Source organism: Apaloderma vittatum, unplaced genomic scaffold (assembly GCF_000703405.1).
Source record: "Apaloderma vittatum isolate BGI_N311 unplaced genomic scaffold, ASM70340v1 scaffold8244, whole genome shotgun sequence".
Lineage (NCBI taxonomy): Eukaryota > Metazoa > Chordata > Aves > Trogoniformes > Trogonidae > Apaloderma > Apaloderma vittatum.
The window spans coordinates 11,633-39,306 of NW_009710889.1; the positions used below are offsets into that span (position 1 = coordinate 11,633).

The 27,674-nt window shown below is 41.4% G+C and overlaps 1 protein-coding gene across 1 annotated transcript; it reads left to right on the plus strand.

Moving 5' to 3' along the window:
* KDM3B (lysine (K)-specific demethylase 3B) lies at window positions 1-27,674 on the plus strand (the record flags this gene model as incomplete). Its single annotated transcript, XM_009867429.1, has 16 exons — window positions 1-21; window positions 1,103-1,270; window positions 3,777-3,890; window positions 4,321-4,426; window positions 5,944-6,068; window positions 7,490-7,558; window positions 8,459-9,037; window positions 11,688-12,933; window positions 13,300-13,501; window positions 14,832-15,046; window positions 16,024-16,176; window positions 18,403-18,510; window positions 21,956-22,083; window positions 22,707-22,986; window positions 23,976-24,232; window positions 27,408-27,674. Coding segments are annotated over exons 1-16 (4,038 nt in total), but the record flags the coding sequence as incomplete, so codon positions are not given.

The window sequence follows — 27,674 nt, forward strand, 5'->3', positions numbered from 1 at the left end:
ATGGAGTTCAAGAATCATCGGGTGAGTTGCTTCTTATTTTCCCCCTCTCCGTTTGGAGTTTGAGCTTTTGAGTCAAACAGGAGTGGGTAAGAGGAGTGTAGGAGGGGTCTCTACTACCTCTTTCAGTGAGGATTGCTGGTGAAGCAGAGCTGTCTGTATTCCGTTAGTGCCCTGTTACCCCGGTGATCTTGTCATTGTTACAAAATTCTGTTTTGACTATCTCGGTCAAGTTGTTTCTTAGCTGATTCGGAAGTTCTTGCCTTTCATCTGGTGTATTTGATTATATTTGTGTAGCATATAAGTTCTATAGGTGAAAAATTGGAGTGCGGCTGCCTGTTAACATTTAATAGCCCTAGTTGTTAGGTCGTGGAATGAGACTTATAGCCTGTGTTCCTGTTCTTAGCATTCTTGCCATGTAATTTCGTATGGTGTTAGCTTTTGTTCTTTGTGATAGGAAAAAAGGAGAATAGTGATTTAGAATTGCAGGGCGGTTTATACTTGTAAATAAGGTAGTGGAAAATCCGGTAAGTAGGTATTTCTGGATAGCCTCATGCCATCCAAAATATTTACATTTGATTCTGGGAGTTTAATAATGTAAAAGGCAACACAAAACTTGTGCTATAGGGTGGATTTCACAAATGCAAACTTTCCTGACTGCGGTATTTAATTCTGTGAATGCCAGTTAACCCCGTCAATATGGGCTGTGTGGAAGTGCCAGTGAAAGCGTATAAATATTCTTAAAAAATCCTGATGTGGGAGGGGCTTACGTTGGGTCATCAGTTACATTTTGGGATAAACAGTTTTCATATCTTCAATTTTTTATGGGGAAATGCAGCATTTGGGGGCAGTGATGTGTGTTGGGGGATAAATGATTTTCCTAGGTTAGTAAATGTTGCCAGTTTGATTCCCCTTCCGTTTGTAGTGTTTGACAGCTATTTAGATGTGATGTTCTCAGTGTTATCATTACTATACTTACCCTGATTTCTCTGACTAAAGCTGCTGTCTCCTTATCCATAGGGATTGTAGAAATCTTTTTTTTTTCTGTTCAGTGTCTGAAAAGAGCTGAAATGCCTTCTAATTGGTTTGGGTTTTTTTAAATCAGATCTTTGTGGAATTTGATGGCTGTAACTGGAAGCAACATGCCTGGGTGAAAGTCCATGCTGAAGAAGTTATCGTGTTACTGCTGGAAGGATCATTGGTTTGGGCACCTCGAAATGATCCAGTTGTGCTTCAGGGGACTCGAGTCTCACTAGCACAGTGGCCTGCATTGGTGAGTATTTGACCAAAAGCTCTCTTATCCTTAGAGGTTTGCATCAACTGTATTGTGAAACACGAGACTTAGATATCATACAGGGCACTGTTACGCAGGTACCAAAATTGCTTAGGGATGGATTTTTTTTAAATGGTAAATAGGAGAGGAATTACCTGGTAATTACAGCACCTTTGGAAAGTCATCTGAGAGGCAGTATGCATCCAGTTCCTACCACAGCAATTGTTATATCGCCAAGATGAGATTGTTTACCAGCAGGTCTCTAAAGAAATGTGGTACGTATCTGAAAAGATTATTTTTCCCTATTTTAGAACTTTAAGTGTGTTAGTTTTTTCTGAATTGTGAAAATAAACCTTTTGATCTTACTGAGGGCTCTCTAGAGCTCTGTATGTTAAAAGATTTTTGTATCATTTTAACAGGTGTCCCAGCATCAGTTTACATCACCTACACATTTTGCTCCTGTTTCTTGAAGTGGTTGTACGTATTGTTTACAGGATGCTTTACAGGCCATGACACTTGAGACTAAAGCCAGTATGTTTTAGGAAGCCTGTCTGAGTATACACATTGTATAAACATCCTGATGAGCGTCAAGAATGTTTCTTATGTCCTTCTTTCTTCTCTTAATGGCTTGTGAAGAAGAAAGATTATACATGAGTTTCCTATCCTTGTTTTCATGCTGTCTGACACATTATTTTGCCGGTCGTGTGTCTTTTCTCTTTCTTCAGTCCTTGGACTGCTTGGGTTCCTACTTTCTGATCTTAATACTGCATTTCGGGCATGGGCACGTTGCAGTGTTTTTTCCAGTCAAGGACCTTGTGCCTTGATAGGATTTGAATGTAGCATTTTAAATGGATACTTGGGCTTAAAGGAACGAGTTCAGCACTGCCTCTTTCTCTGAGGGTTTCTTTATTGTGGTTGTCTTAAGGCAGAAGAAAGCCAGGCCTCTACAGCAGAGTGTCTGTATATAGTGGATTTTCTGTAGGTGGAGTTACCCTTTCAGTGTATTTGCAACTTGTCTCCAGGAATGAACATCAGTTTAATTTCATTTGGGAAATTCTGTCTATACAGGACCAGTTTATTTCAGCTGATTCCCAAATACCTCAACACCTGAGTGAGTTGGGCGTGTTGCCACAGTCCACACACTGATGGTGTAATGAGTTGTGTCAGAACCTGTTAGAAGCAAATATGGGTCCGCTGACATCCTAGAGTATTTCTGCCATAGCTCAAGCTGGATCTGTAGACTTGCTGAAAAAACGTTTCCATCCGCTGTACTCTGGACAGCCGTGCGGGCACTCCGGCTTTCCCGAGGTGCTAGAGGCCTAGGGAAGTTCCCGTGTGGGAGTACACCAGAGCGCACATGTGTGGCGTGGAGCGTTCTGGGCAGCCAGCTCCTTAGTGTTACAAAGTGGATGGTATTTTTGGGGGTGCTTGTGTTTTTTTCATTTTGATTTGTTTTTTGGTTCTGGGGAGCTTTTTGAGTTATATCACTTATGAATGTGTGTTTGTCTTTCATTGTCTCTTCTAGTCCTGTTTACTTTTAGGAAATAGTTCTGTGTAAACTAAGAAAATAAATTGCGTCTTCATGCTGTCATGTACAGGAGAATGGAGTGTGAACAAACTTGATGAGAGCTATTAAAGGAAAAATGTCATGAATACTTGTGTGTTAAAATCATGTAAGTGTGAGCGTGAGACAGATAACATGTTTCAAAGACTCTAGTGGTTGGCAACTTCTTCCTCCATCAGCAGTTATGCTGTAAGGTTATTCTGCTTCTGCCAGGTGTTTTTAGTGATTGAATATTGATAGTACAGGTGTTAATGAACTTCATTTTTTCCCAAAAACACTAGCCAAAAAAAAAGTTATCATTTAATAATAAGCTTATGAATTCCTTCCACCTGACTTTTGTACAGGAGTAAAAATGGAGGATATACTCAAAATATGTAGAATAGTTTGAACCATTAACCAGAGTTTGATTTTTTTTTTTTTTAACCTGAGCATCAGATGATGATTATCTGTGAAAAAACAAATACCACAAAAGGTGTTTTCAGTTCTGCTTGAAGTTCTACTTAGTTCTGATAGGGGGCCAGTTAGCTCAGTGGTTTGAGCGCGGTGCTGGCAACAAGGACCAACACCGAGGTCGCGGGTTCGATTCCCGCTCGGTCCCCATGTGTTGCCTGGTCTAGTCGAGAGGTGGTGTCCCTGCCCAAAACAGGGAGGTTGGACTTGATGATCTCTAAGGTCCCTTCCAGCCCAGGCCATTCTATGGTTTTAATGAAGAGGTGGAACCAATTTTCTATAATTCCTTCTTGTGGCATGCCACACTTGCAAGAATTTTTGGCTTAGACGTAATGAATAAATAATATGCAATAAAACTCAGACACTGAGTGGTGCAAGTTGAGAAATGAAATTTTATTCTTTGTGATACTTAGTGAGCATGTGAAAACAAATATTGGCCTCTATGTGAGCTTAGTTATTTTTATAACCTTTGTTTCTTCTTGTTCATCACAGACCTTCACACCTCTAGTAGATAAACTGGGTTTAGGTTCTGTGGTCCCAGTGGAGTTTCTTCTGGACAGACATTTACGTTTCCTGTCTGATGCCAGTGGATTACGTTTGTTTCAGGTATTTGAACTGTGTTCAGCTAAAGTGCAAATTTAACTTTATGCTGTGTTTGTCAGATTTTTTTTATTTGATTTTTTTTTTTTTTTTTTACAGTTTCACTTACATATTTTGTCTTTCTCCTTCAACTGTCCTGTGATGTATTTGTATTTCATTTCCCTGCATTTCCAGGTGCTTACCCTAACCTCCATCTGCACTGGAAAAGTCCCAGGTTACTCTCTGTATTGGTTCATTGGTGAGCTAGCTGTCAAGCATCATTTTTGCATAGCTAGTTCGCTTTTTCTTACTGGCATGCTGAGCAATGTTTTTCTTATTTTACTTTTCTTCGTCTCTAAGTATGAGAGCAGTCCAAGAAGAGCTTTCCCTTAAAAACTAACTATTCAATTACCTTAAAAGACTGTGCTTTTATGTTAAAACTGTTTATTGTTGACAGATGGGAACAGAGAGTCAAAATCAGATTCTGCAGGAACAGCCTTCACTAAGAGAGTCTGTCAATGCATTGATCAGTGACCAGAAGCTTCAGGAGATATTTAGTAGAGGTGAGACTGTTTTTCTGCCCCAGAGTTACTATGCTGTGGAACAGTTAAGACTATTGCTGGGATTTGTGAAGGAGAATAGCAATGTTGTCTACTACTGTTTGATTTGGAAGGTCACTTTTCTGTTTTGTTTTGCAAGTTCTTTACGAAGAAGCATTATTTTCACAGATACAGGTAAGCAGTTGCTGAGATACAACCGGAATTACCTACTGGGAGTGACCCCTGAAGATGTAGTTAAAGTAGGACAACGTATTATTGATAACATCTATGTATTTACAGCTTCCCGTATTCTAAGTTTTAGTTCAGAATTTTTAAAGTTTTGGTCATGTTCTATGGTTCTGTTTTACAATTCTGGAAATTTAGAAGTGGAGTTACTCTGTAGTTGTTGATCTTTAAAAAAATTCTTTGGTTACATCAAATTCAAATTTTGGCATTTTGATAATACATGAATTGTGTAAGTTTAAAATATGGTGTGGCCATGGCTGCTCAGCAGAGAGTTAATACTTTAATTGTCGTTTGAATTGCCTACTATGGTTAAGCCTGATTGCAGGGCTTGTTGTCACACTGGGATCTTCTAGTTCAAGTGCTAAAATGATTTTTCTGTTCAGAGCTTGGGTTCATGGGCCAGGTTGCCACCCTAGAGCTAGGTCACTGTACTGCATTTGAAAGATGGTGTAATTCTTTATGGGGATTTGGTGCCTTTTAGTTAAATAAATGTTTATTGATAAAAATGCCATGAGGACAGTCCTTCTTACATGGGTAAGTAGCTTCAGAATTGTCCAGTTTGGAGCTTTCTTCTGAAGTGCCTAGTTCTGGTTATATCAGATGCAGGCTGTTGGATCATGTAGAGTTTGATGATCTAATAATAACAAAGTTGTTTAGATTTTTTTTTTTTTTTGTCTGGACTTGGGGTAGGAGGGAAGCCCTGCATGCTAATGTTATGGAGAGTGAGGGCAGGTTCAGAGGAAACCTGTCTGTAGATGATCCGTTACCTGTGTCAAAGAACTAAGACTGTTTTGTTTAGAGACATCGGGTATTTGTGCGATTATTGAATTTTCCACAGCTGCAAATGTGTATCGTTTTTATTCTGAACTGCATGCAGTTTGTACTGAGATTTGATGCATCTGGATTGAGTCAGAATGCTATGACTGTCCACTGGATTCATGCTTCATAATTATGGACCTGTAAGAAAACAAAAGAGTGTAGTTAGGAAGCAGCCCCTGTCTGGCTTGGTTTTGTCAAAGGAGTGAGTATATTTTTGGTGGGTTTTTTCACTTACAAACAGTATTAATTTTATCTTTAAAATAGCTTTGAGTTACAGCAGCAAGGGCTCATTGACTTTTTACAATAGAATGCTTGGCTTATGAAGGATTTGCAGCAGAAGACTTAGCAGTTTAATTTCTTTCCATCTGAAAAGTGATAGTTCAATCCCTAATTATATGCACAGAATTCTCTTGTATGACTGTTTAATATGACACAAAGCATGTCTGGAAAATCTAGTCAAAGTCCTCCTTTTCCAGGTCCTTACAGCGTCCAAGGCCAAAGAGTTAAGGTTTACCAACCCGAGGATGAAAATAGCTGGCTCTGTGGAGTTGTGAGCCGTCAAGACCCGATAACTCGTCTTATGGAGGTGTCGATGGCTGAGGTAAAAGTATGAAGCACTGCTTTGGCATTGCTGAAATATCATTCCCTGATATCTTGTGGAGGATGACAGCTTCACCAAAACTTGTACTTTTAGTTCTTTGTTATTTGCTTTAAAAGATGAGTAGTTATCCACTTCGCAATTTACTAATTTTTCCTGTTATAATGACTTTCTGCAATAAATGATGATACAGAGGCTGCTTTTTCTATATGAGCTGTAAGAATTTCTTTGGAAATGAATACTATACAAAAAAATACTCCAGGTGGCTTTCTGTATGGGAGAATGTGCTGATGTACAGAAATCTTACCTTCTGGATCCGTTGCGCTGTGATCTTCCTGTGCCTTCTCAGCTTCCGTCTTGACAGGTTATGCAAGTGATTTGAGATAAGTGTAGCATAGAAGGTGAAGTCTTAATATAAACAGAATGACATAGTTTAGCTTAGGCTGTTTACTCCTTCCCTGTTCCTATTGGTAAACCTAGGAGGTGTTGTAAACAGCACAGAAAATCTGTGCGTTGCTAGACTAATCTGGTTTGTATTATACGCTTCTGTGCAGTCTGGCAGATAGTTCAGTCTTACCAGCAGCCTACTCCTAATGGCTTCCTTCTTCAGGAGCAACTAGGAGCAGGTCTGTGGTGCTGTGTCTAAATTACTGTTGCAGCAGCATTCCTCTTGTTTCTTTGGGGTCCTGTCCTGTGTTCCATGCCCTCTGCCTCCATAGGCTTTTCCGTGTGCCATAAAATACACGTGTGAAATGAATGCGTTGAACATTCCCAGTGAATCCTGTGTCGCACTTGCTTACAGTAATCCTGTGCTCTGACTATGAGATCTATTGCTGGTGCACAGGAAAAAAAAGTATGTCATGTATGGTAAATATGGATAGTACTTTGGAAAGACATGGAAATTGTGGCATTGAAATTGTGGAGTATATGCTTTCAGCAGATACGTGCTAGGAAGCACCCAACTTACTGCATACCCACTGTGAAATAAAAAGGTAATCTCTAAGCACAGAGAGATTGGGTATTCACTGCTCCTTTTGGGGAGATGCTGATGAGGACAGTTAACATAAATCAATGCACTTTCCCACGGTATTTTTCTACATCCAGCATGTGAATTTGCAGAAGGCTAGAACAATACTAAATCAATTTTTAAAACTGTGCTTAATGCACTAGAACAAATATACAGGGAAACAGTGGTAGGAATCAAATGTGAAAATTCTTGAAATGAAGGAGCAAAAGGATGGAAGAGAAACCGGCAGTAGTATTACTAAGGAAGTGGGACAGAAAGAAGAGGCAAAGAGGAGAGGGGCTGGAGGGTAACCCTCTGTTTAAGTTCTCTTGTGTTGATATTATATACTCTGAACTAAAAATCTAACCTCCTCTTTTCTGTCTTCTACCTCCTCAATATCAATCTGCATGAAAATTAGAGTGGTGAAATTAAGTCGGTGGATCCTCGACTGGTTCATGTGGTAATGGATAACACTTCTCCAACTGAGGTACTACAGCATTTCGGGTCTTGTGTATACAGTGTGAAACTTCATAAAGATTTATATCTAAAGCATCTAAACCATGGAAACAACTGAAAACTGATGCTTTGTTTGCTGTGGGCTTTTGATAATGTTATTCGAAGAGGAAAATTTTCATTAATACTTTGAGAGATGGTCATGGCTTTCTTCAAACAGTTTTTTTTGTTCAGGCCTGTTATACTAAGTTCAGCCTGGATCTTGGGGGTGTTTGTCAGTAATCGTGGTGGTTGTGTTCCATTTCAAGGAGTAGTGCTCTGACAAAGAATGTATCTGTGCTCACTGCCTTTTTCTAATGGGATTACTCTGTGCTTCCTCACAGACCTTTTTAGGCATTTCTAAAAATTACCACCTGGGTTCTCTCAAGCAGGTGTGTATGCTTGTGGCATTTTATTGCTTCAGCTGAGAGGTTTCACGATAACATTTGAACCTGTGTTTTTACCCTAGGCTAAAGGGCAAGCTCTGTCTCCTGTAGTTAAACGTTGTAGACATTGGGTAGTGGACAGAAGGTGTGCCTTTCAGAAGAACTACGGGGATTAGACCTGGAGCAAAAAGCAGTGTGCAGATAGTTTTCATGCATTAGCAGGAACTATTTTGGAGTATGGCCATGTTGCAGGTTTCCCAGATTCTACCATGATGTGGTATGTGCTACAGCAAAGTAGCTCAGCTAAAAAAACTTGTGAAGATTATATTCTAATAAATTTATGCTTGTGCCCTGTGTTCACATGACACTTTTCCTTAGATATCTCTATTTGTGATTAAATGTTGCTCAGCTTAAGAAGAGTGTAGTATATTCTGTTCTAAGAGAACACTATTCTTCGAACACGTGTCCTGATTGTTCTGTCAGTGATTGCATGGTTTTGTCTGTTATAGGGAGGTGGCGTAAAAGCAGCTAAATCATCTAAAGGGAAAAAGAAGAAAGAAAGCCTGGAGGGAAAGGATGGGCGGAGGAGGAAAAATACTTCAGATTCTGGGTGTGATCCTGCGACAAAGAAACTAAAGGAGAAGGGTGAGGTGGATAGCAATGGTAGTGATGGAGGTGAGGCAAACAGAAGTCCTTGGAAAGGAGTCTCCAATAGCGATACAGGACTAGATCCAAGGGCAAAACAGTTGCCTTCATTCATTCCTCAGATTAATCGCAATATTCGCTTTGCCACTTACACCAAAGAGAATGGCCGAACACTGGTAGTCCAGGATGAGCCAGTTGGTGGTGACACACCATTGCCCTTCACTTCATTTTCCCCTGTGGCTGGACAAGCGTTACTAGTTGGAGCTGGATGTAAAGAGCCAGGAAAATCACTGGAACAGGTTGGTCAAGGCACGGTGACTTCTGCAACTGCAGTTACTACAACTGCTTTGACACCAACAACTGTGAGAATCTCTGATACCAGTTTGCCAGCTGTTAGTGGACAGGAGAAACTGAAAACAGGCCGATCGCAAGCCCAGGGAGAGGTGAGTAGCTCATGATGCAGCATATTCAAGATGTACATATGTACATATTTGCAACAGATGTTCTGCAGCAAATTCCTGTTGGAAAGTGTGTCCATGGAATTGAGAAAACGACTCTTTCTCTGAATCCCTCCCTTCCCAAAGGAAAACTTCTGTTCTTTGATCTAAGAAAGAACTCAAAAGAAAATGAAGATAATTGGTGGAGGGGTTGCAAGAGACAAGTTTTTAGCACTCTTATCTTTATTCAGCCTTAATCTGACAAATGCAGCCTTAAAGTCGCTTTAAGCACTGCACTTAATGTGATTTTGTTGTGTAATATCAAAGATAACCTACTTATTATCTCTTGCCTTTATATAAACAAATACGCCTGAGAATGCGCACTGAGTTGAACATTTAAGTTACTTTTAAAAGCCTCAAAACCAGAAAAACAATGAGAAAACAGTGAGACTACATTTAGAGGACCTTTTATAGAGGCCTGACTTGGCTGTTGCAGCTGTGGTATCTCTGTAGCAGAAAAATTGGCTAATTGCATCCTATATTATCTAGGGCTGAAAACAAAGAAATAATTAAAACGTTTGAGATGGGTACCTTTAGAATAAATTTTAATAAAGAGCTCAGTGCGGAAGCAGGTTGAACGTGTTTGTTATGTCTTTGTTTTCAAGGGAAAAAGTGGAAAAGTATAAGGGAAACCCTGTTATAAACAAAATAGAACACTTAAGTAATCAAATCCCAAAACTCCCTCAATAAGTAAAGCAAAAATTAAGAAACTCAGTGCAGTGTATTAAAAAAGTGAAGTAAACAGGAGATACCTTGGAGAGTCCCAGGCGATTGCCAGAAGGCTGGGTGGATTGCTTTCATTCCTGTCTTTTCTGTTAGCTAATGGAATGGGGGGGAAGGTAAGATTTACCTTGGGTTGAGGATTCCTGGATGGTAAGGTGTGAAGGGGAAATAGAATTCATAGAATCATTTAGGTTGGAAAAGACCTTTTAAGTTCATCAAGTCCAGCTGTTAACCCAGCATTAAGCCATGTCCCTGAGCACCTCATCTGCTCATCTTTTAAATACTTCAAGGGATGATGGCTCCACCACTTTCCTGGGCAGTTGTCAGGAGTGTTACGTAATTAAATTGTTATAATATAACCTGCTCTCTCTTCCTCCCCTGCCCACCCACCCCTCTCCCCCCAAAAAAGTTTGGAGTTGGGAGCAACTACAAATTCTGTATATGAACAGTCAAAATTGTATCTGTCATCAGTGATATTAAGAAACCTACACAATCCACCGCTCGTCCCTTCACCACGATCACAAGAACATTAATTGTGCAAAGGAACTTTGTTACCACTTCTCCTTCCTGTCCTGTCCCCAACTCCAAATCACTTGTTTCAAATGATTATTAATGATCTGGCTTCAGAATTTGCCAACAGAACACTAGTTCGTTTCAAATTATTTTCGTTGAGGGAGGGATTCTGACATGTGTCAGTAAGAGCTTTGTAGGTAGTTCACATGTGTTATTGCTTCAAACTATCCACTTGATAATGGTGTGATTTGGTCCTTGAGATTACTTGATTTGCATTCCTGTGCTTTTTGAAACTGTTAGAACTTGGTTTGTGAAAATTACTTTGTCTCTAAAAAGATGCATCTGAAATTCTGATATCTGGAAGAACTGTCACAGGGGCCGTAAGTATGTTACTAAAGTTATTGCAGCTGGAGGTTGATAATGAGGAACAAGCTAAACATGAGTTGGCAGTGTACTAGGTGTGCAGTGGCACTAGTGATCAATAGAATGTGTTGCACAGAGGCTGTGGTTGTATTTAACATAGCCTTGGAATAAAAGTTTATTAATCATGAGTATTCCTTGTGAGAAGACTTCTAATAGAAACTCAGAGAAAAGGAGTTTGATCTGTTCCAGAAGAACTGTGAGAATTGGAAAATCTGAGTAAGTATAGATTGAGAAGAGAGCAAGTGAATATTCCATGTCACAGTTACAAGTCTAGGAGAAAACTGCAAGTCAGAAATACTTCCAGCATTTGAAGATCATAAAGATTAAGCCCTTTGTGCTTAACTTCTACTGAGTAATTCCCTGGAAGGCTCCACATAGTAGACATCTGTCAGCAGATGTGGCTTACTGTGACCAGGTACAGTTTTTTCACTGACTGCTAGAGGGCCTTCTTTGTTTAATTAACTTTGCAAACAAAGTTAATTATTTCAAAGGTGCTGGTTAGGTAGGAGAAGCTTATCAAGATGATCCTGGGGGAGGGTGAAAAACAAGAGATTACTGAAAAGCAGTTTTAATTAAGGCTTCCTTCTTGATGATTTGAAGTAGAACCATCAGCAGTTTAAGTAATTTGCTTTTCTGTGAATTAGTTCACATTATTTTGTGCCTCACTTTTGTTGTAAAGTGTGAGAAGTGTTCATTTTCTCCATGTATCTTTTATATGTAATGTACACCATTAGCTCATCAGTTTCAATAGCTTGTAGGTAGGAAGAATTGGTCTAGCAGAATCTTTAAAGAATTTTCTTCCTTGTAAACAATTCTGCTGGAAGTTTCTATTACAGGTGGTTAAGTGCAATGCTAACGATACAGTTAGATGAAGCAAAGTATTGCTGATTCAAGCAAGAATCCTGTAATACGTTAATGCTTCTTAATTTTGTTTCAGAATTCCCGAAATTCACTTTTGGCTTCTTCTGGATTTGGAGTCTCTCTCCCAAGTGCTTCCCAGTCCTTGGTATTTGGGGGTGGGAGGAGCCAGTCAAATGGAGTGGTCACTCCAGAAAGCAAGCCTTCTGGATTTTCTTTTGGCTGTAGTGCTGGACAAGAGGCTCAGAAAGATTCTGATCTGTCCAAGAACTTGTTTTTTCAATGTATGTCCCAAAATCTACCTTCCAGTAACTACTTCACAGTCATTTCGGAGAGCTTGACTGAAGATGCCTCTAGTCGAGACTCATTCAAGCAGTGTACAGAGAGTGCAAGTGCTGGGATCTGTAAAGGTAAAATCCTTTCAACGGACCCTAAATCAGGAGCCCAGCCTGTCGGTTCTGTGGAGCGGAAGTTGCCTGTGGAATCTATGCCTACTCTGACTCCAGCCTTTTCACGAAGTCTGTTGAAAGCTCGTCCCCCAGATAGTCATGAAAATCTGTTTTTACAGCCCCCAAAGCTATCAAGAGAGGAGCCCTCAAACCCTTTCCTGGCATTTGCTGAGAAAGCAGAACTTAGTCCTTTCAGTGGCTTTGCATCTTCATCTCAGACAGGGGTTTCTACCCCCACTACACCTGTGGGTCATAAGGCTGCTTCTGGCTGGCCAGAATCACTCACCTCTGCAGACTCTTCGCTATCTAAGAAGAAAACTTTGTTTATAACAACTGACTCCTCCAAGATGATCTCCAGTACTGCTGGTTCAACAGTTGCTGCTGGTGTTCAGAGCCCTTCCTCTGTAGGGAATGGCCGCGCTAGCTCACCGACCAGCAACCTGACACAGCCTATTGAGATGCCCACGCTTTCCTCCAGCCCAACAGAAGAAAAACCAGCTGTTGGGCCTGGGCAGCAGGACAATCCTCTTCTGAAAACTTTCTCTAATGTGTTTGGCAGACATCCGCCTGGCTTTTTCTCTTCACAGGCAGATTTTCCACAGGAGAACAAAGCCCCTTTTGAAGCTGTGAAGAGGTTCTCTCTAGATGAGCGGAGCCTGATGTCCAAGCAGGACTCAGACTCCAGTACCAATAGTGACCTGTCAGATTTGAGTGACTCTGAAGACCAGTTGCAAGCCAAGGCTTGTATGAAGGGAATCCCGGACCACTTGATGGCAAAGCTAGGCCCCAACGCAGAGCGCAATGCTGAACTGCTGCTGGGGAAAGGAAAAGGGAAGCAAGCCCCAAAGGGCCGGCCTCGCACAGCTCCCCTAAAAGGTGATGGCTTGAATGCAGGGTGTCTTGGAAGCATGAGGAGGTGGGATACTGGGATATCTCTTACGTGATTAACTATGTGAACTAACCGCAGGTGTGAACTGCGTTTATGCTCAATAGGCAGCACACCCGATATTTACAAGGCAAAATTTTAAAGCTGCTTGTGCGTGGATTAGCATGTTCACTGTGAGAAATATTTAAGCATATATTTATCAGGACAAAAGTGTGGTAGGCTGCAGATGTGAACATTCTTACTGGATTTGCAGGAGTATGAGCATACAGATCTCTGAAAATATATTTACTGGGGCAAGTACCTTTTGGCTGTTGCAGTTGACTAACGGAGTTTTATCTCTACTTTGCTTCACCCAGTTGGCCAGTCTGTGCTGAAAGATATGAGTAAGGTGAGGAAGCTGAAGCAGTCAGGTGAGCCTTTTCTCCAGGATGGCTCTTGCATCAATGTAGCTCCACATCTGCACAAGTGCCGGGAGTGCCGTCTGGAGCGGTACCGCAAGTTTAAGGAGCAAGAGCAGGATGACTCAACTGTGGCATGTCGCTTCTTCCATTTCCGGAGGTGCTCAAATCCTTCCTTCCTTCATATGCAGTCTATGTGCAGAGCTTGGACTGTGTCCAAGCACAAAGTAACTATGTTTTACTTATTTAATGTGCTTAGGTACAATAGTGAAGATTTTAAGTGTCTTGCATTGCCGGCATCAGCTGACTGGAAACAGGGGCAGGAGGAGCTGCTCTTGGAAGATACAGTTATATGATACTAAGTGAGCCTCCAGGTCCAGCCTCAGGAGATCAAATTTGCACTATTGAGTAGAATTCTACTGCTGGGTAGCAGTTTGTGTGCAATAACTATTCTGTCCCTCTTTCATAAGGAGGGCAGAACAGAGACAAAATTTTAATTTGGGCAACAAGTAACAAAACATTGCCAAAATTACGCTAGTGTTTGACTAAGTTTTGTTGAGTACAAAACTGATTTTTAGGAGTAGAACACTAACTGTGTTTTCTTTGTGTATGTATCTTAGTCTTTTAACTTGTCATGCTTCTCTTCATCTTCCTTTACTGTCTGTTCTAGCAAGTGCTATGCATCTTTTTCCAGTAGGATGTTTTTTTCACTTTCTGGCACATAAAGGATGAAGTGAATTTTTAGTATATGCCACCCACCTGCTAAGGATTATAGCTGCTTCTCTTCCTGAATTTGTTAAAAATCAATCTAGCTTTAAGGTTAAAGACAAGATTGGTTTTGCTCAAAAATGACTGCCAGGAGATGTTCAGGGTTCTGTAACTTATGTTGTTACACCTTTTACCCCACAAAGGCTAGGAAGATCAACAGCTGCTGCTAAGACAGCTTGACTTGGCTCTGTGGAGAGCAGTAGCAAGAATAGTAGGTACAACAAGGATTTTTGTATGTCACATAATGTGAACTCTTAGAAGAGTTGCCAAGAGCTAGCGGCCCGTGCCGGAACGACTGGCTTCCCAAAAGCTGGGAAATAACATTCTCCTGAGTTAAAACAGAGAATGAGAAGCATGCAGAGTTTTACAAGCAGCATCATGCAGCAGTCCAAATAAACCAAATTTTATCATGTCGTTCTATTAATAGCATAGAGAAATGTGACTTACCAAGCTGTAGCAATCCCATGTATGTGGAATTTCCCACCAATACTTACTGGGACCAGGAGATTGATTCTAGTGGGTTTTGAAGCCATTGCCTTTGTGTACCTTTAGTCTCTTGTGTTGTCTGGATTCACATAAAAATTGTACGGACTGTAGAGTGTAGCACTCTAGCTCAAGCGTTTTTTTCTCCTTTCTGGGTTTCTATTCTGACATAGATGGTATTAAAAGTTAATTAAAGGTGGTTGAGCACTTTCTCAATTACTCCACCCTGTCTTCTGCAGGCTGATATTTACCCGGAAAGGTATTCTACGAGTAGAGGGTTTCTTGAACCCACAGCAGAGTGACCCTGACGCCATGAGCCTATGGATTCCTTCCCCCTCCCCAGCAGAAGGGATTGATCTGGAAACTTCCAAATATATCCTGGCAAATGTTGGGGACCAGTTCTGCCAGCTTGTTATGTCAGAGAAGGAGGCAATGATGATGGTGGAGCCACATCGTAAGCTTGACATTTTTGTGTCCGTCTTCTCTGTGTAATGTGTGTACAATGCAGCGGAATAGAGTTGAAAGTGTAATACAGTTTCAATATCTCAATGTAGTTAAAATGCTTCCTCTTTTCTTTTTTTCTTTCTTTTCCTAAAGAGAAGGCTATGTTAACTTCTTTGAGATGTGTGTAATTGTGAGACCAGTATTTGGGATTTTTCTTGTGGATCAGTGCAACATTGCTACTAGGGAAACTGACAGTAACTTTCCCAGACATCATTACATTATTTTTCAATAAATAAATGCCGCAATCAGCTGGTCCATGCTTCTAAGAAAATAGGAATAAGTCCAGAACACTTACCAAGCTCACCAGCTATGCTTTCTGGGGAAGGAGCAATACCTGTGTTCAGTCTGCAAAGACTCAGCTGAGCAACGAGTTGCCAGCGTTGCCACTAGAAAAGGGGAGTGGGTTTAGAAAAAAATTTCTAAAGCTGTCCAGTTTAGCCTATCACACGGATAGCTGTGACTACCTGATTTTTCCCTTTACCTTCTGGAATGTTTAAGGGCAGCCGTTTGGGCAGCAAATGTGTTACAATCTGAATTGCTGACAGGCGTCCGATTAGTAAAGCTGAATACATGTTCACTATAAAGTTCACATAATTTGTTCATAAAGCTAGGAGAAATTTTATAATTTTCCTGTAAGTTCCCTAAGTGGTCCTTGAAACTCAGTTACTACAGAGCTCTGTAAGGTGCTGTGTGCATTTTGGGGCTTGACCATACCTGCACTTAGAAATGGGGATTTTAATAGTGTCACAAGACTAGCATCTCGAAGAATGTGTCTCTGGATGTAAAAAGTATATGTTTCTATACTCTGCCTTCAAGTTATGTTTCTGTGAATTGTTTCTTTATCAATGTTGATGTGATATTCTCAGATTAGATGGGAAAACTGTAAAACGACAGAGCAATAATACCTAATATTCTTTCTCTTTATAGAGAAGGTGGCGTGGAAGCGAGCAGTACGTGGTGTGAGGGAAATGTGTGATGTATGTGAAACTACACTCTTCAATATTCACTGGGTTTGTCGCAAGTGTGGTTTTGGGGTCTGTCTGGACTGTTACAGGCTGAGGAAGAATCGTCCACGTAGTGGTGAGTACGTGATTGGTTTCTCCCAATGTAGTCTTTCAGTGGGCTGTCTTTCAGTGGGGATAGTTACTGGGAAGTTCATAAAGACACAGAATGGTTTGGGTTGGAAGGGACCTTAAAGCTCACTTAGTCCAACCCCCCTGCCATGAGCAGGGTCACCTTCCACCGGACCAGGTTGCTCCAAGCCCCATCCCGCCTGGCCTTGAGCACTTCTAGGGTTGGGATGTCCACACCCTCTCTGGGCCACCTGTTGCAGTGTCTCACCACGCTCACAGAAAAGAATTTCTCCCTAATATCTAATCTAAATCTTCCCTCTGTCCGTTTGAAACCGCTACCCCTTGTTGTATCATTACAGTCCCTGAAGAGTCCCTCCCCAGCTTTCCTGTAGCCCCTTCAGGTACTGGGCGCCTGCTGTAAAGCCTCCCTGGAGCCTTCTCTTCCCCAGGCTGAACAGCCACAACTCTCGGAGCCTGTCCACACCGGGAAGGTGGTCCAGCCCCCCCTCTCAGCATCTCTGTGGCCTCTTTTGGGCCCACTCCAGCAAGTCCATGACTTTCTGCAGTAGTGCAGGTGACGTCTGATGAGAGCAGAGTAGAGGGACAGAATCCTCTCCCTCGCCCTGCTGGCCACCCTACTCTGGATGCAGCCCAGGGTGCTGGCTTTCTAGGCTGTGAGCACACGTTGCTGGCTCACATTCGGTTTTTCATCCACCAACACCCCCAAGTCCTTCTCTGCAGGGCTGCCTTCACTGCCCTCAATGCAATTGTTGCTCAGCCTGTGTCTGTGCTTGGGCGATCGCCCAAACCCAGGTGCAGGATCTTGCACTTGGTCTTATTGAACTTCGTGAGGTTTGCACAGGCCCCCCTCTCCAGCCTCTCTAGGCCCCTGTGGATGGCATCCCTTCCCTCCAGCGTGCTGACCGCATTGCACAGCTTGGTGGTGTTGGCAGATGACAGTTTGCTGAAGTTGCAAAGGGTTTTGTGGGAGAGTTAGTGAATATCAGCTTGGGAGGCGGGAGCTTTAGCAATAGCTAAAACACAAGTGTGTTATCAGCATTGTTTGGTCACAAGTCTAAATCATAGCACCACATGAGCTGCTGTGGCGAAAATTAACTTCATCCCAGTCGGACCGAGTATAACAATGAAGCCTATGAAATCACTGCAGAATACACCAGAAGAGAACATAACAATCTTTAAGATGAGATTAGCCAGGACACAGTAGAAATAGTTGAAAGTAAGTAGAATCACAGTGTTTCACGTATCTGTTACTGTACATGGTTGGAAAAAGCTTTTGAGACTGAATATATCACTGACAATATGGTATAAACGTGGTTCAAGGGCAGGAAATAAATATGATAACCTTACCTGTGCCAGGTGAAAATGAAGAGATGTCCCGGGCATATGAGAAGGTTTTACTCACTGGTGTACAGAGGAGGGTCAGCATTGAAAAGATGGTTAATTTACAGTGTCAAGTTAAGCAGGGTGTGTATCTGTGTACGTGTGTGTGTGTATATATATATATATATGTTGCTTATTGTTGGTGAGTTCCTGAGAACAATATTGTAATTGTAGTTTGTTGGTCAAGTCTAAAATAGTGGAATGGGGCAAAATGTGGAACCAAGGCATTACTTAAATAACATTACTTGCCTCAAGAGACTTCTGAACTTTGTGTTGCAGAAACATCTATGGAGATAGCAGGTCTAAAGAACAATGAAATGAAGTCTTGTATAATCCTTCTTGTACTCTGCCCAACTGAAGAATTACGGATTTATCAGACTAGTTTTCAAACTATTAATTTGCAACTTGTTAGCTGTATTAAGTATACACGCTGACAAGAGAGCTGTTTCTTCTTCCTGGAACAGATCTGTAGATACTTTTTGTTGAAAAAGTTTGGGAGATGTTGACAAAAAGAGACAGAAATACTTAATAACTTAAGAAAGCATAATGAGAACTTGAGTGTGATACTTAAAAATTGAGGCTAGAAGCCAAGATCTTTAGGTAATTGAAAAATAACAATCTACTAGAGATGAAGAGAAAGTGACTGTGGTAGTTTTATAATCTGAAGAGGCAAAAAAAGTTGCTGTAGATCTTGTTTTAAGGGTCTGTATTTATAGTTTTTCTTTAAGATCACTAGGTTAATCCTCTGCCCCGTAGATACAGAAATATTCTGTATTACAAAGTGTTAGTGCCTTTTGTACAAAATTTCACTTGCTTTGTGTCTTTATCCCAGAGACAGAGGAGATTGGTGATGAGGAGGTCTTCTCATGGCTGAAGTGTGCAAAGGGTCAGTCTCATGAACCAGAGAATCTTATGCCAACACAGATCATTCCTGGTACAGGTAATGCTTGAAACCTGAAAGGAAAACTTAAAAAAAATTGTCTCAATTCTGACAAGCAAGTGCAAAAAGTACTAAGGTGGTTAGTTTTTCTAGCATGGATTTAGAGAATTCTACTTGCTACAGTGGAAGGGAAGGTAACTGAAGTAAGATCAAACCACGGCTTTGAAATAAACACCCTTATGACACTAGCTGTGACTTCTGCTCAGCTGTTTTTAGTTGTATCAGTAAATTTAGTTAACTTGCTAGGTAGATCTTTTTCTGTTGAAGGGATGGAAGGTAAATGATCAGTGCTCCCTGTTTCTAGAGCTAGTCATCAAAATCATAGAATCATAGGATGGTTTGGCTTGGAAGGGACCTTTAAAGACCATCTAGTCCAACCCCCCTGCCATGAGCAGGGACATCTTCCACCAGATCCGGTTGCTCAAAGCCTTGTCCAGCCTGGCCTTGAACGCTTCCAGGGCTGGGATATCCACAGCTTTTTTGGGGCAGCCTGTACCAGTGTCTCACCACTGTCACTTTAAAAAAATTCTTCATTGTGTCTGCTCTAAACTTACCCTCTTGCAGTTTAAAATCATCGCCTCTTGTCCTGTCACTATGTGCCCTGGTGAAAAGTGTCTCTCTGCCTTTCTTATGATTCCTCTTTACACATTGAAAGGCCACAGTAAGGTCTCCCTGGAGCCTTCCCTTCCCCAGGCCAAACTATGCCACCTGTCTCAGCCTTTCGTCATAGGAGAGATGTTCAGCCCTCTCATCATGTTTGTGGATCTCCTCTGGACCTGCTCTAACAGGTCCATGTCTGTCCTGTGCTGGGTGCAGGACTCCCAGTAGGGTTAAGGGGAAGAATCACCACTCTCAACCTGCTGCCACGCTTCTTTTCATGTAGCCCAGGACATGATACGGCTTTCTGAGCTGCAAGTGCACATTGCCAGGTCATGTTGAATTTTTCATCTACCAATACTGTGAAGTGCTTTTCTGCAGAGCTGCTCTCAATCCATTCCCCAGTCTTTGTTGATTCCGGGAATTTTCCCAACCCTTACTGGGGACCTGGCCTTGTTAACTTCACAAGGTTCACGTGGGCCCACTCCTTAGGCCTGTCAGGGTGCCTCTGGATGGCATATCTTCCCTCTAGTGAATCAGCTGCACCACTCAGGTTGGTGTCATCTGCAAACTTGTTGAGGGTGCACTCAAAACAGGAAAACGGGGAGTCCTCCTTGGACACCGTCCATTATAGCAAGAGGGCTTAACTCCCTTGATCCCTCAGCTTTATACTGAATAAAATGTGCGTGGAATGGAATTCTGTTGTTCGTCACTTGTCTGTCAGTTCCTCCCCAGAGGTGCAACTTTTTATTTCCTTGTGACCCTTTTACTTTCAGGTACCCCAACAATGACACACAAGATTTAGCAGTGAGCTTGGTTACTATAGGAACAAGCATAAGCAAAAGTCTTTCTATATACCAATCCTTGGTAGTAACTGTAAATAAATGTTACCAATTCTAGTAGCAGACACTGTATGCAAAAATTGTGCTATTAACTTCAGAAAACACAATCTCTTAGAAGAAGCTTATCGGAAAAGTAAAATCACTGAACAGAATTGGTTCTGTTTAGCTCAAACCAGGACACTGTTAAACCCACATAGAATCATAGAATCATAAAGATTGGAAAGGACCTTTAAGATCATCAGGTCCAACCTACAGCCCTACACCACCCTAACACTAAACCATCTCCTGAAGTGCCACATCCAGCCGTTTTCTAAACGTGTCCAGGGATGGTGACTCCACCACCTCCCTCAGCAACCCATTCCAATGCTTCACCACCCTTTTGGTGAAATTTTTCCCAATATCCAATCTAAATTTCCCCTGGCGCAACTGGAACCCGTTCCCCCTTGTCCTATTGCTATTCACTAGGGAGAAGAGGCCAACACCCGTCTCACTCCAGCTGCCTTTCAAGTAGTTGTGGAGAGCAATAAAGTCTCCCCTCAGCCTCCTCTTCTCCAGGCTGAACAGCCCCAGCTCCCTGAGCCTCCCTTCGTAGGACTTACCCTCTAGTCCCCTAATCATTCTGGTTGCCCTTCTTTGTACCTTCTCCAGCACCTCCATGTCCTTCCTGTACTGTGGAGCCCAGAACTGCACACGGGACTCGAGGTGCGGCCTCACCAGTGCTGAGTACAGAGAGGCAATCACTGCCCTGGTCCTACTGGACACACTATTCCCAATGCAAGCCAGGATGCCACTGGCCTTCTTGGCCACCTGGGTACACTGCTGGTTCATTTTCAGCCGGCTATCAACACCCCCAGGTCCCTCTCTGCCTATAGCTTGCTGTGCTGCGTTTCCAGCAGATGTCAAGGAAGTTGAATTTCACCATGAGGACTAGAGCCTGTGAGCATGATGCTTCCTGTAGTTAAAGGCTTTGTCAATTTTGTCACTTTGTCAGCACGCTCCCCTTGGTCAGGCAGCCTGTAGTAAACACCAACAGCGAGGTGGTTTGGCCCCCAATTTTTACCTACAAGCTGTCAACCTGTTCATCACTTTTTCAAAGATAACTCTGTGCAGTTGTTCCATTCTTTTGCATAGAGAGAAACCCCACCACAGTGTTCCAGTTCTCCAATTTGTCCCATCACATGCAGTGACAGGGATTATATTATATCTTGCTAATTGCACAGGGATTTCCATCTCCTCCTGCCTGTTACCCATGCTACATGCATTAGTATATAGAGGCACTTCATCGGGGCTGTCAACCTTGTCACTTCTTGAGAGGAACGTCCCTGAATTCTTCTGAGGCGTTTCATGGGTGTTTCCCTCTGGTTCCTAATACATCAGCAGCCCCTGGCTCTTCTCTGTTTTTCAAATTTCTGTCCCCTTCTCCCACTAAATCTAGTTTAAAGCTCTCTGTGTACATGGCCAACTTGTTGGCAGAGACTGTCTTGCCCTGCGTAGGTGAGTGAGTCCCATCAGCTCCCAGGAGACTTGGCTTCTCAAAGTAGATTCATGATCCTAGAAGCCAAAGCCTTGAGTATGGCACTGGCCGTGCAGCCAGACATTCACCTTCTCAGTTTGTTACCTCCTTCCTCTTACTGGGAGGATACAGGAGAACGGAACGCCACCTGTGGTCTAGATCCTTTTAACGTTGCTTCAGGGTATATATAGTCTCTTCGATTGTTCAGAGTTACCTCACTGCAGTATTATTGGGCCCTATGTGGAATCGTATGAGCAGACTGTAATCTGTAGGATTTGCCAGGCCTGACAGCCTCTCAGTAACATCACAAAGCTGGTATTAGCAGAGTTCACCACACTGTTCAGAGACAAGTGTCTCATTATAGCACGCGATCTTAAAAGATACTTAGCAGTAATACTATAAAAACCTCACCCCTCTGAATATATACTATAGTAAAGGCCTCGTTTTTAGATTTCTTTACATGTAATATTAAAGACTTTAACTTTATTTCCAGCGCTTTACAATATTGGAGACATGGTTCATGCAGCACGAGGCAAATGGGGTATTAAAGCCAATTGTCCTTGTATTAACCGACAGAACAAATCGGTGTTGAGACCGGCTGTCACTAATGGAATATCACAGGTGTGTAATTTGAGGCTGGAATTAGCTTGTTTGACATTTTTAAAATGTTTGATTCTCTAGACTAATTTATTGTGAAACACAAACTTTATTTTCTCCGTATATATTCCGAGTGTTTTAGCTGAGCAAAAATCTTCTGGGATGCTTTTTTGGGATGTGTGCTGCAGCTGATACTTACCAAGTGGATATCTGGACTAATGCTCTTTTTTAGAAGTTGGGTGGGAGATCGTTGATATTGATGCAGTACGTTGAAACAAACCACTATGAGTAGCTTGCAACAGGTGCATTTGCTTTGTTATTGTTCCTGAATGCTATCATGGATCTAGAGCCATTCTGTTACTGTCAACATTAAAAGTCCTTCTGTAAAAAAGGAAGTTGAAAAGCTTGGGTTGGTGTTGAAAGGTGATGTGGTAAGAATTCACACCACAATGCAAGGTCTAATGTACGTGTAGAGGAGGCACCTGTACTCTGCTGCTGCATAAGCATGAAGGAACTCTGCTGTGCACTTAAAGCAAATGAACAGATGAAAACCAACCAAGCTGAATGTGCTGGATAGCCAGAATGTCTCCCAAGATGAACTATTCCCTTTATCCAACATTTAGCAGTTGTTCATATTTTTGTTTTAGCTTCCAGCTGTAAATCCTAGTGCATCAATCTCTGGAAGTGAGAGCACCTTTTCCACTGGAGCAGGGACAGCAGGAGTAGGGCAACTAGAAATGGACACTGTTCCAAAATCTGAAGCAAGTGATAGTAGGATAGAAGAATCTGCAAAAACAGAGACATTACCAACCAATAACACTGGTGAAATAAAGACTACCAGACCGCTTTGTCCAGAAACAACTCCGTCATCAGCCTTACACTGGCTTGCGGATTTAGCAACGCAGAAAGCAAAAGAAGAAACAAAAGGTGAGCACAAGACATGCCCTCTGGGGTTGGAATCAAAAGATGAATGATAATGTACTGCCTGGTTACAGTTGTTTGTGAGAGTGCCTAGCCCTAAATAGAAAAGCATGTGGTCGTTTTTCTTCCTTTGCCTCTTAAAACCAGTTTTCTTTTACAGGCTTAGGAATATGCAGAGCTGGGAAGATGATGATACAGCTGAAGATAAACATAGTGTCTTGGCACTCCCAGTTTATTTCAGTGCCAGTTCTTGTATTTATTTTCTAAGTTATAAGTAGCTGGTATCCTCATGTAAAATGATAGCAGTTCATTTCAGATGCAGCTTTGTCATTTTATATAAAGCGGTTGTGTGCGCTGTGTGAAGAGTGTATTTCCAAAAAGTTGAGAGACTAGAGTCCACTCGGGTCAGATGAAAGCTTAAAACTTCTTTAATACTCAATAGCTTGAGTGCGATTCTCAGTATGAAGTAGCTGTTTACAGAACACACCTCCCAGTTGTCAGAGGTAGCGTGATTAACCTAGGAATTTTTCCTGTCCATGTGTGTAGCTACAGCTACTTTGTATATCAGTGTTACATGTTCATGACTTCGCTAGTTTAGCAGTGCTTAGCTACTGTAATATTGTGACTACAGTTAAAATTTGAAATATTTCCTATTGAAACATTAATTGAGAAAGCCACGGAAATGTTTGGGGTTCGGATTTTTTTGAGTCAGTTACAAGGTTGTAGTTTCTTGGGTATCAAACACTTTCAGATTGGATCTACTGTTCTACTGAAAAATCTTAACAGCATATGAAGGGTAAAAATCTGTCTGAAGTATATAATGTTTTTGATTCTCTTTGAAATGCTTTATTTGCTGTTGCAGTGATAATTTACCAAAAGACTTTCTCAGCATTTTCTTTAATGCAAGAGCAAATAATTTCGGAGAACTTTGTGATCATTTGAACTTTTGCCTTTTTTCTTCTTCCCTCCCCCTAATGTTGGTATTTATCTTGCAGAATCGGGATCACTGAGGTCAGTGCTTAATAAAGAATCCCATTCGCCCTTTGGATTGGATTCCTTCAACTCCAGTGCAAAGGTTTCCCCACTAGCCCCAAAGTTGTTTAATAGCCTCCTCTTGGGCCCAGTGACATCTAGCAACAAAGCTGAAGGCTCCAGCCTCAGAGATCTACTGCACACAGGGCCAGGAAAGCTTCCTCAGGTCCCGTTAGACACAGGAATCCCCTTTCCTCCGGTCTTTTCTGCAGCTTCTGCGGTAAATAATTTCTGTTCCTTCACTGATACCTGTTTTAGGGAAGAATTTGTGATGGTCTAATGGTTTTCATCTAAATGTTTTTATAGTATCTTATTCTTAAATGTTGAAACAAATGCAATATCTCAACAAAACTCACCATGCCATAAAATTGTAGAGAATTTTGATGCTAATTGTTAGTTTGTGGTTTGGTTTACTACTACTGTGGAGAAGCTGTTTCTTGCAAGAGATCAAGAAAGGGAGTTAAATATAGCCATTAAATTGTTTAATTGATAATCAGCATCCCTACAGAAGCTTACTTAAAATTCCATATCTTTAAAAATACTGCAGGAGCATACCACAGTAAAAGACAAAAACCTGTGAGCAAACGAGTTCCTTAAAATAACATGTATATTTGAAACGTATTTAAGATAGTGTATGAATTTAAGGTGTAGTTGCTATTTCTGGATGCCTATTCTAGAGTAAGGATACTTTGGTTGGGTTTTTTAGTCTCATTTGGAGGAAATAAACACACACAAAAAAAGCCAACCCTGAACAAATGAGTGATACATGAAATCACAGAGTCACAGAATGGTAGGAATTGGAAGGGACCTCTGAAGATCATCTAGTCCAACTTCCCTACCAGAGCAGGATCACCTAGTTTAAGTGAAAGATAGATTCTATGGAATTTATTAAGGCTTAACTCTTCTTGGATAATATTTTCTCCAGAAGCTTAGGCAGATAGCATAAGGAAGATGATGAACTGGCTTGTCTAATATCAGGTGGGTTTTTTTTCTTCCCACTATGTCAGGCTGGAAGGTTAGAACAATAATAATAGTTCATGTTGTTTGGTTTTGGTAGTGGTAATTGTATGGCTGTACGATAAAAAATGTTGTTGCTACAGGGAAGTGAATCTAATAATAGTTCCACCTCCTGCTCTCTCTCATCACAGGCAAAGAAATTTTGATCACACGTTTTAAAGCACGTTAATTCTTCAAGACTTCAGAGAACCTATCTCACCTTCTGTCCCTGTCCCTGCATCTCTATGCATTCTCTCACCACTTTGAGACAATTCCATTGTCTATTTTTTTCACTTTCTTGACTTCTGGTTTGCACAGAGTTATTTAGATTTGAAAGAACTGGTGGGGAACTCTTGTCCAACCCCCCACTTGAATGCCTACATGCTTCATGTGAAATGTATGTGAATAAAACATACCTGAGGAATAACACTTCTGTTGGTCAGATTGAGAGGAATAATACACTGCTGCTCATTAGGAGAATCATCTTGGTGCTTCTGCTGGAGCTTTAACATTCTTAAGAGTAGTTAGCATTGGCTCTGATAAACTGCATATTAGCTACTTTGTGGCCTCGAGAGAGTCAGCATAAAGGTACCTTATTTTTAAGACTATCTTAAGCAGATGATGTTATGATCTAGTCTTACTTGAATAAGACAGGCTGTAGAAAACTATATCCTGATAATAAATCCTAAGCAGCAGTGTGGGCTGGGGTCTGACTACCAGGGATGTCGCCCTTCTGAGTAGAGCTCAGGGTCCTGGAGGGCAGCGAGCTGGGCGTCAGTCAGCATTGTGCCCGTGCAGCAAAGGCGCACTGCCCTGGGCTGCATCAGGAAGCGTATGGCTGGGCACACTAAGGAATGTGATTATTCTACTCAGCGTTCATTAGGCACCGCCTGTAACACCGTTTCGAGTTTTGGTCTCCCCAGTTGAAGAATGACACTGAAAAATTGGAGGAGGTCCAATGGAGGGCCATAAGGAATGATTAAGTCATTGGAGGGCTTGGCACACGAGGAAGGGTTGAAGAAACTGCTTCTCTTCATCCTAGAGAAGAGAATACTTTGGACATCTAAACAGTCTTACCATATCTAAAAAGTAGTTGTACCTCCACATTCTCTACTCCTTTCACAGTGATGCATGGTAACAAGGCAAGAGGCGATGGAGACAAGTTGCTTCAGGGGAGAGTCTATCTGGATATAAAAAAAAAATTCTCGCTTTGCATTAAGCAGTGGAATAGGCTGCCCAGAGAAGTAATGTAATCCCCTTCCCTGAGAAGTTAGGGTTTGGCTTCATCCAACCAAGGGTGACTTAATCTGATTTCAGCAGAAGGTTATACCAGATGGTCTCTATGTCTTTCTTCTGACCTGGACTCTTCTATAAAATTCCATGAATATTTTTTTTACTAAATTAATATCTTTGGTCATAAATAGTGTTATGTTTTAGATTGATAGCTCTGTAGTGAATTTTCTGTCCATTGAACTTTAATTTTAGAGAAGATGGTGAAATTATTCCAGTAATAGTGATTTGCTCTTACTGTTCACTCAGCTTCCTTTCTCTATTTGTTTTGTTTCGTTTTGTTTGGGGGGGTACATGTTGAGGGTATTAGGGCTTTGGGCTGGTTTTTTGGGTTTCGGTGTTGTGGGTTTTTTTTTCCTAGAATTAGAAGCTCTTTGCTAACAGAAAACTGTCATGCCTCTGCCTCTCCCATAGATGTTCTGTGAATAAGGATCCAGTTAGTGCTTATCTTATGTTGAGTATGTAAAATACTTCTAGTGGCTTGAGTATCTTGCTATAGTCCAGCCCTATAGGCAGACCTTTTTTTTGTTGGTTTTTTTTGAGATAAGAACAGAATTTAAGATTGTGTCAATTCCTTCTGGATTTTAAATGCCCTTTGAGGAGCATGGATGCCACAACCAGAGAGGGTATCTGCTGATTGTTCTGTTAGCATTATGCAGACAGGAACCACTTTCTCTCTGTCAGTGTTTATTTAATGCTCCTGTGTTCAGCAGCTTACCTGTGCCAGGATCGAATTCACTTTCCTAGTGACAGAATGAGAAAAATGGGGAAATAGAGTTGAGATATTAGTGAAGTTAAGAAAAATATAAACTGTTTTTACCATTAAAGTAACAGAGTTTAGATCAGTTAAGTTTTCTATTCCGTGATTGCTGGCTATGATGTTTTTTTTTCTGGATAGCCTGTAGCAGATTACTCTAAGTTTTACCATTATAAGGCAGGGACATTGCTGTTTCTGTTCTTACTGGATACATGCCTGTTTCTGAGCTGATTTGTTTATTGTTGCATGTTTTTCTGATAGCAAAATGTTCATGAATAAAAACTGAATGGGAGTGGGTACGCATTAATGTGTATGCTGTTACAAGACTAAACTCTGGATTTGAATCTTCTAGGGGGCCAAAGGTAAAGCCAGTCTGCCCAACTTCTTAGACCATATAATTGCTTCTGTGGTGGAAAATAAGAAGACATCTGATGCTGCAAAACGAGCTAGTAATTTAGCTGACACCCAGAGAGAGGTGAAGGAAATGGTAATGGGCTTAAATGTGCTGGATCCACACACTTCGCACTCTTGGTTGTGTGATGGTAGACTGCTTTGCCTTCATGATCCTAGCAACAAAAACAACTGGAAGATCTTCAGGGAGTGTTGGAAACAAGGCCAG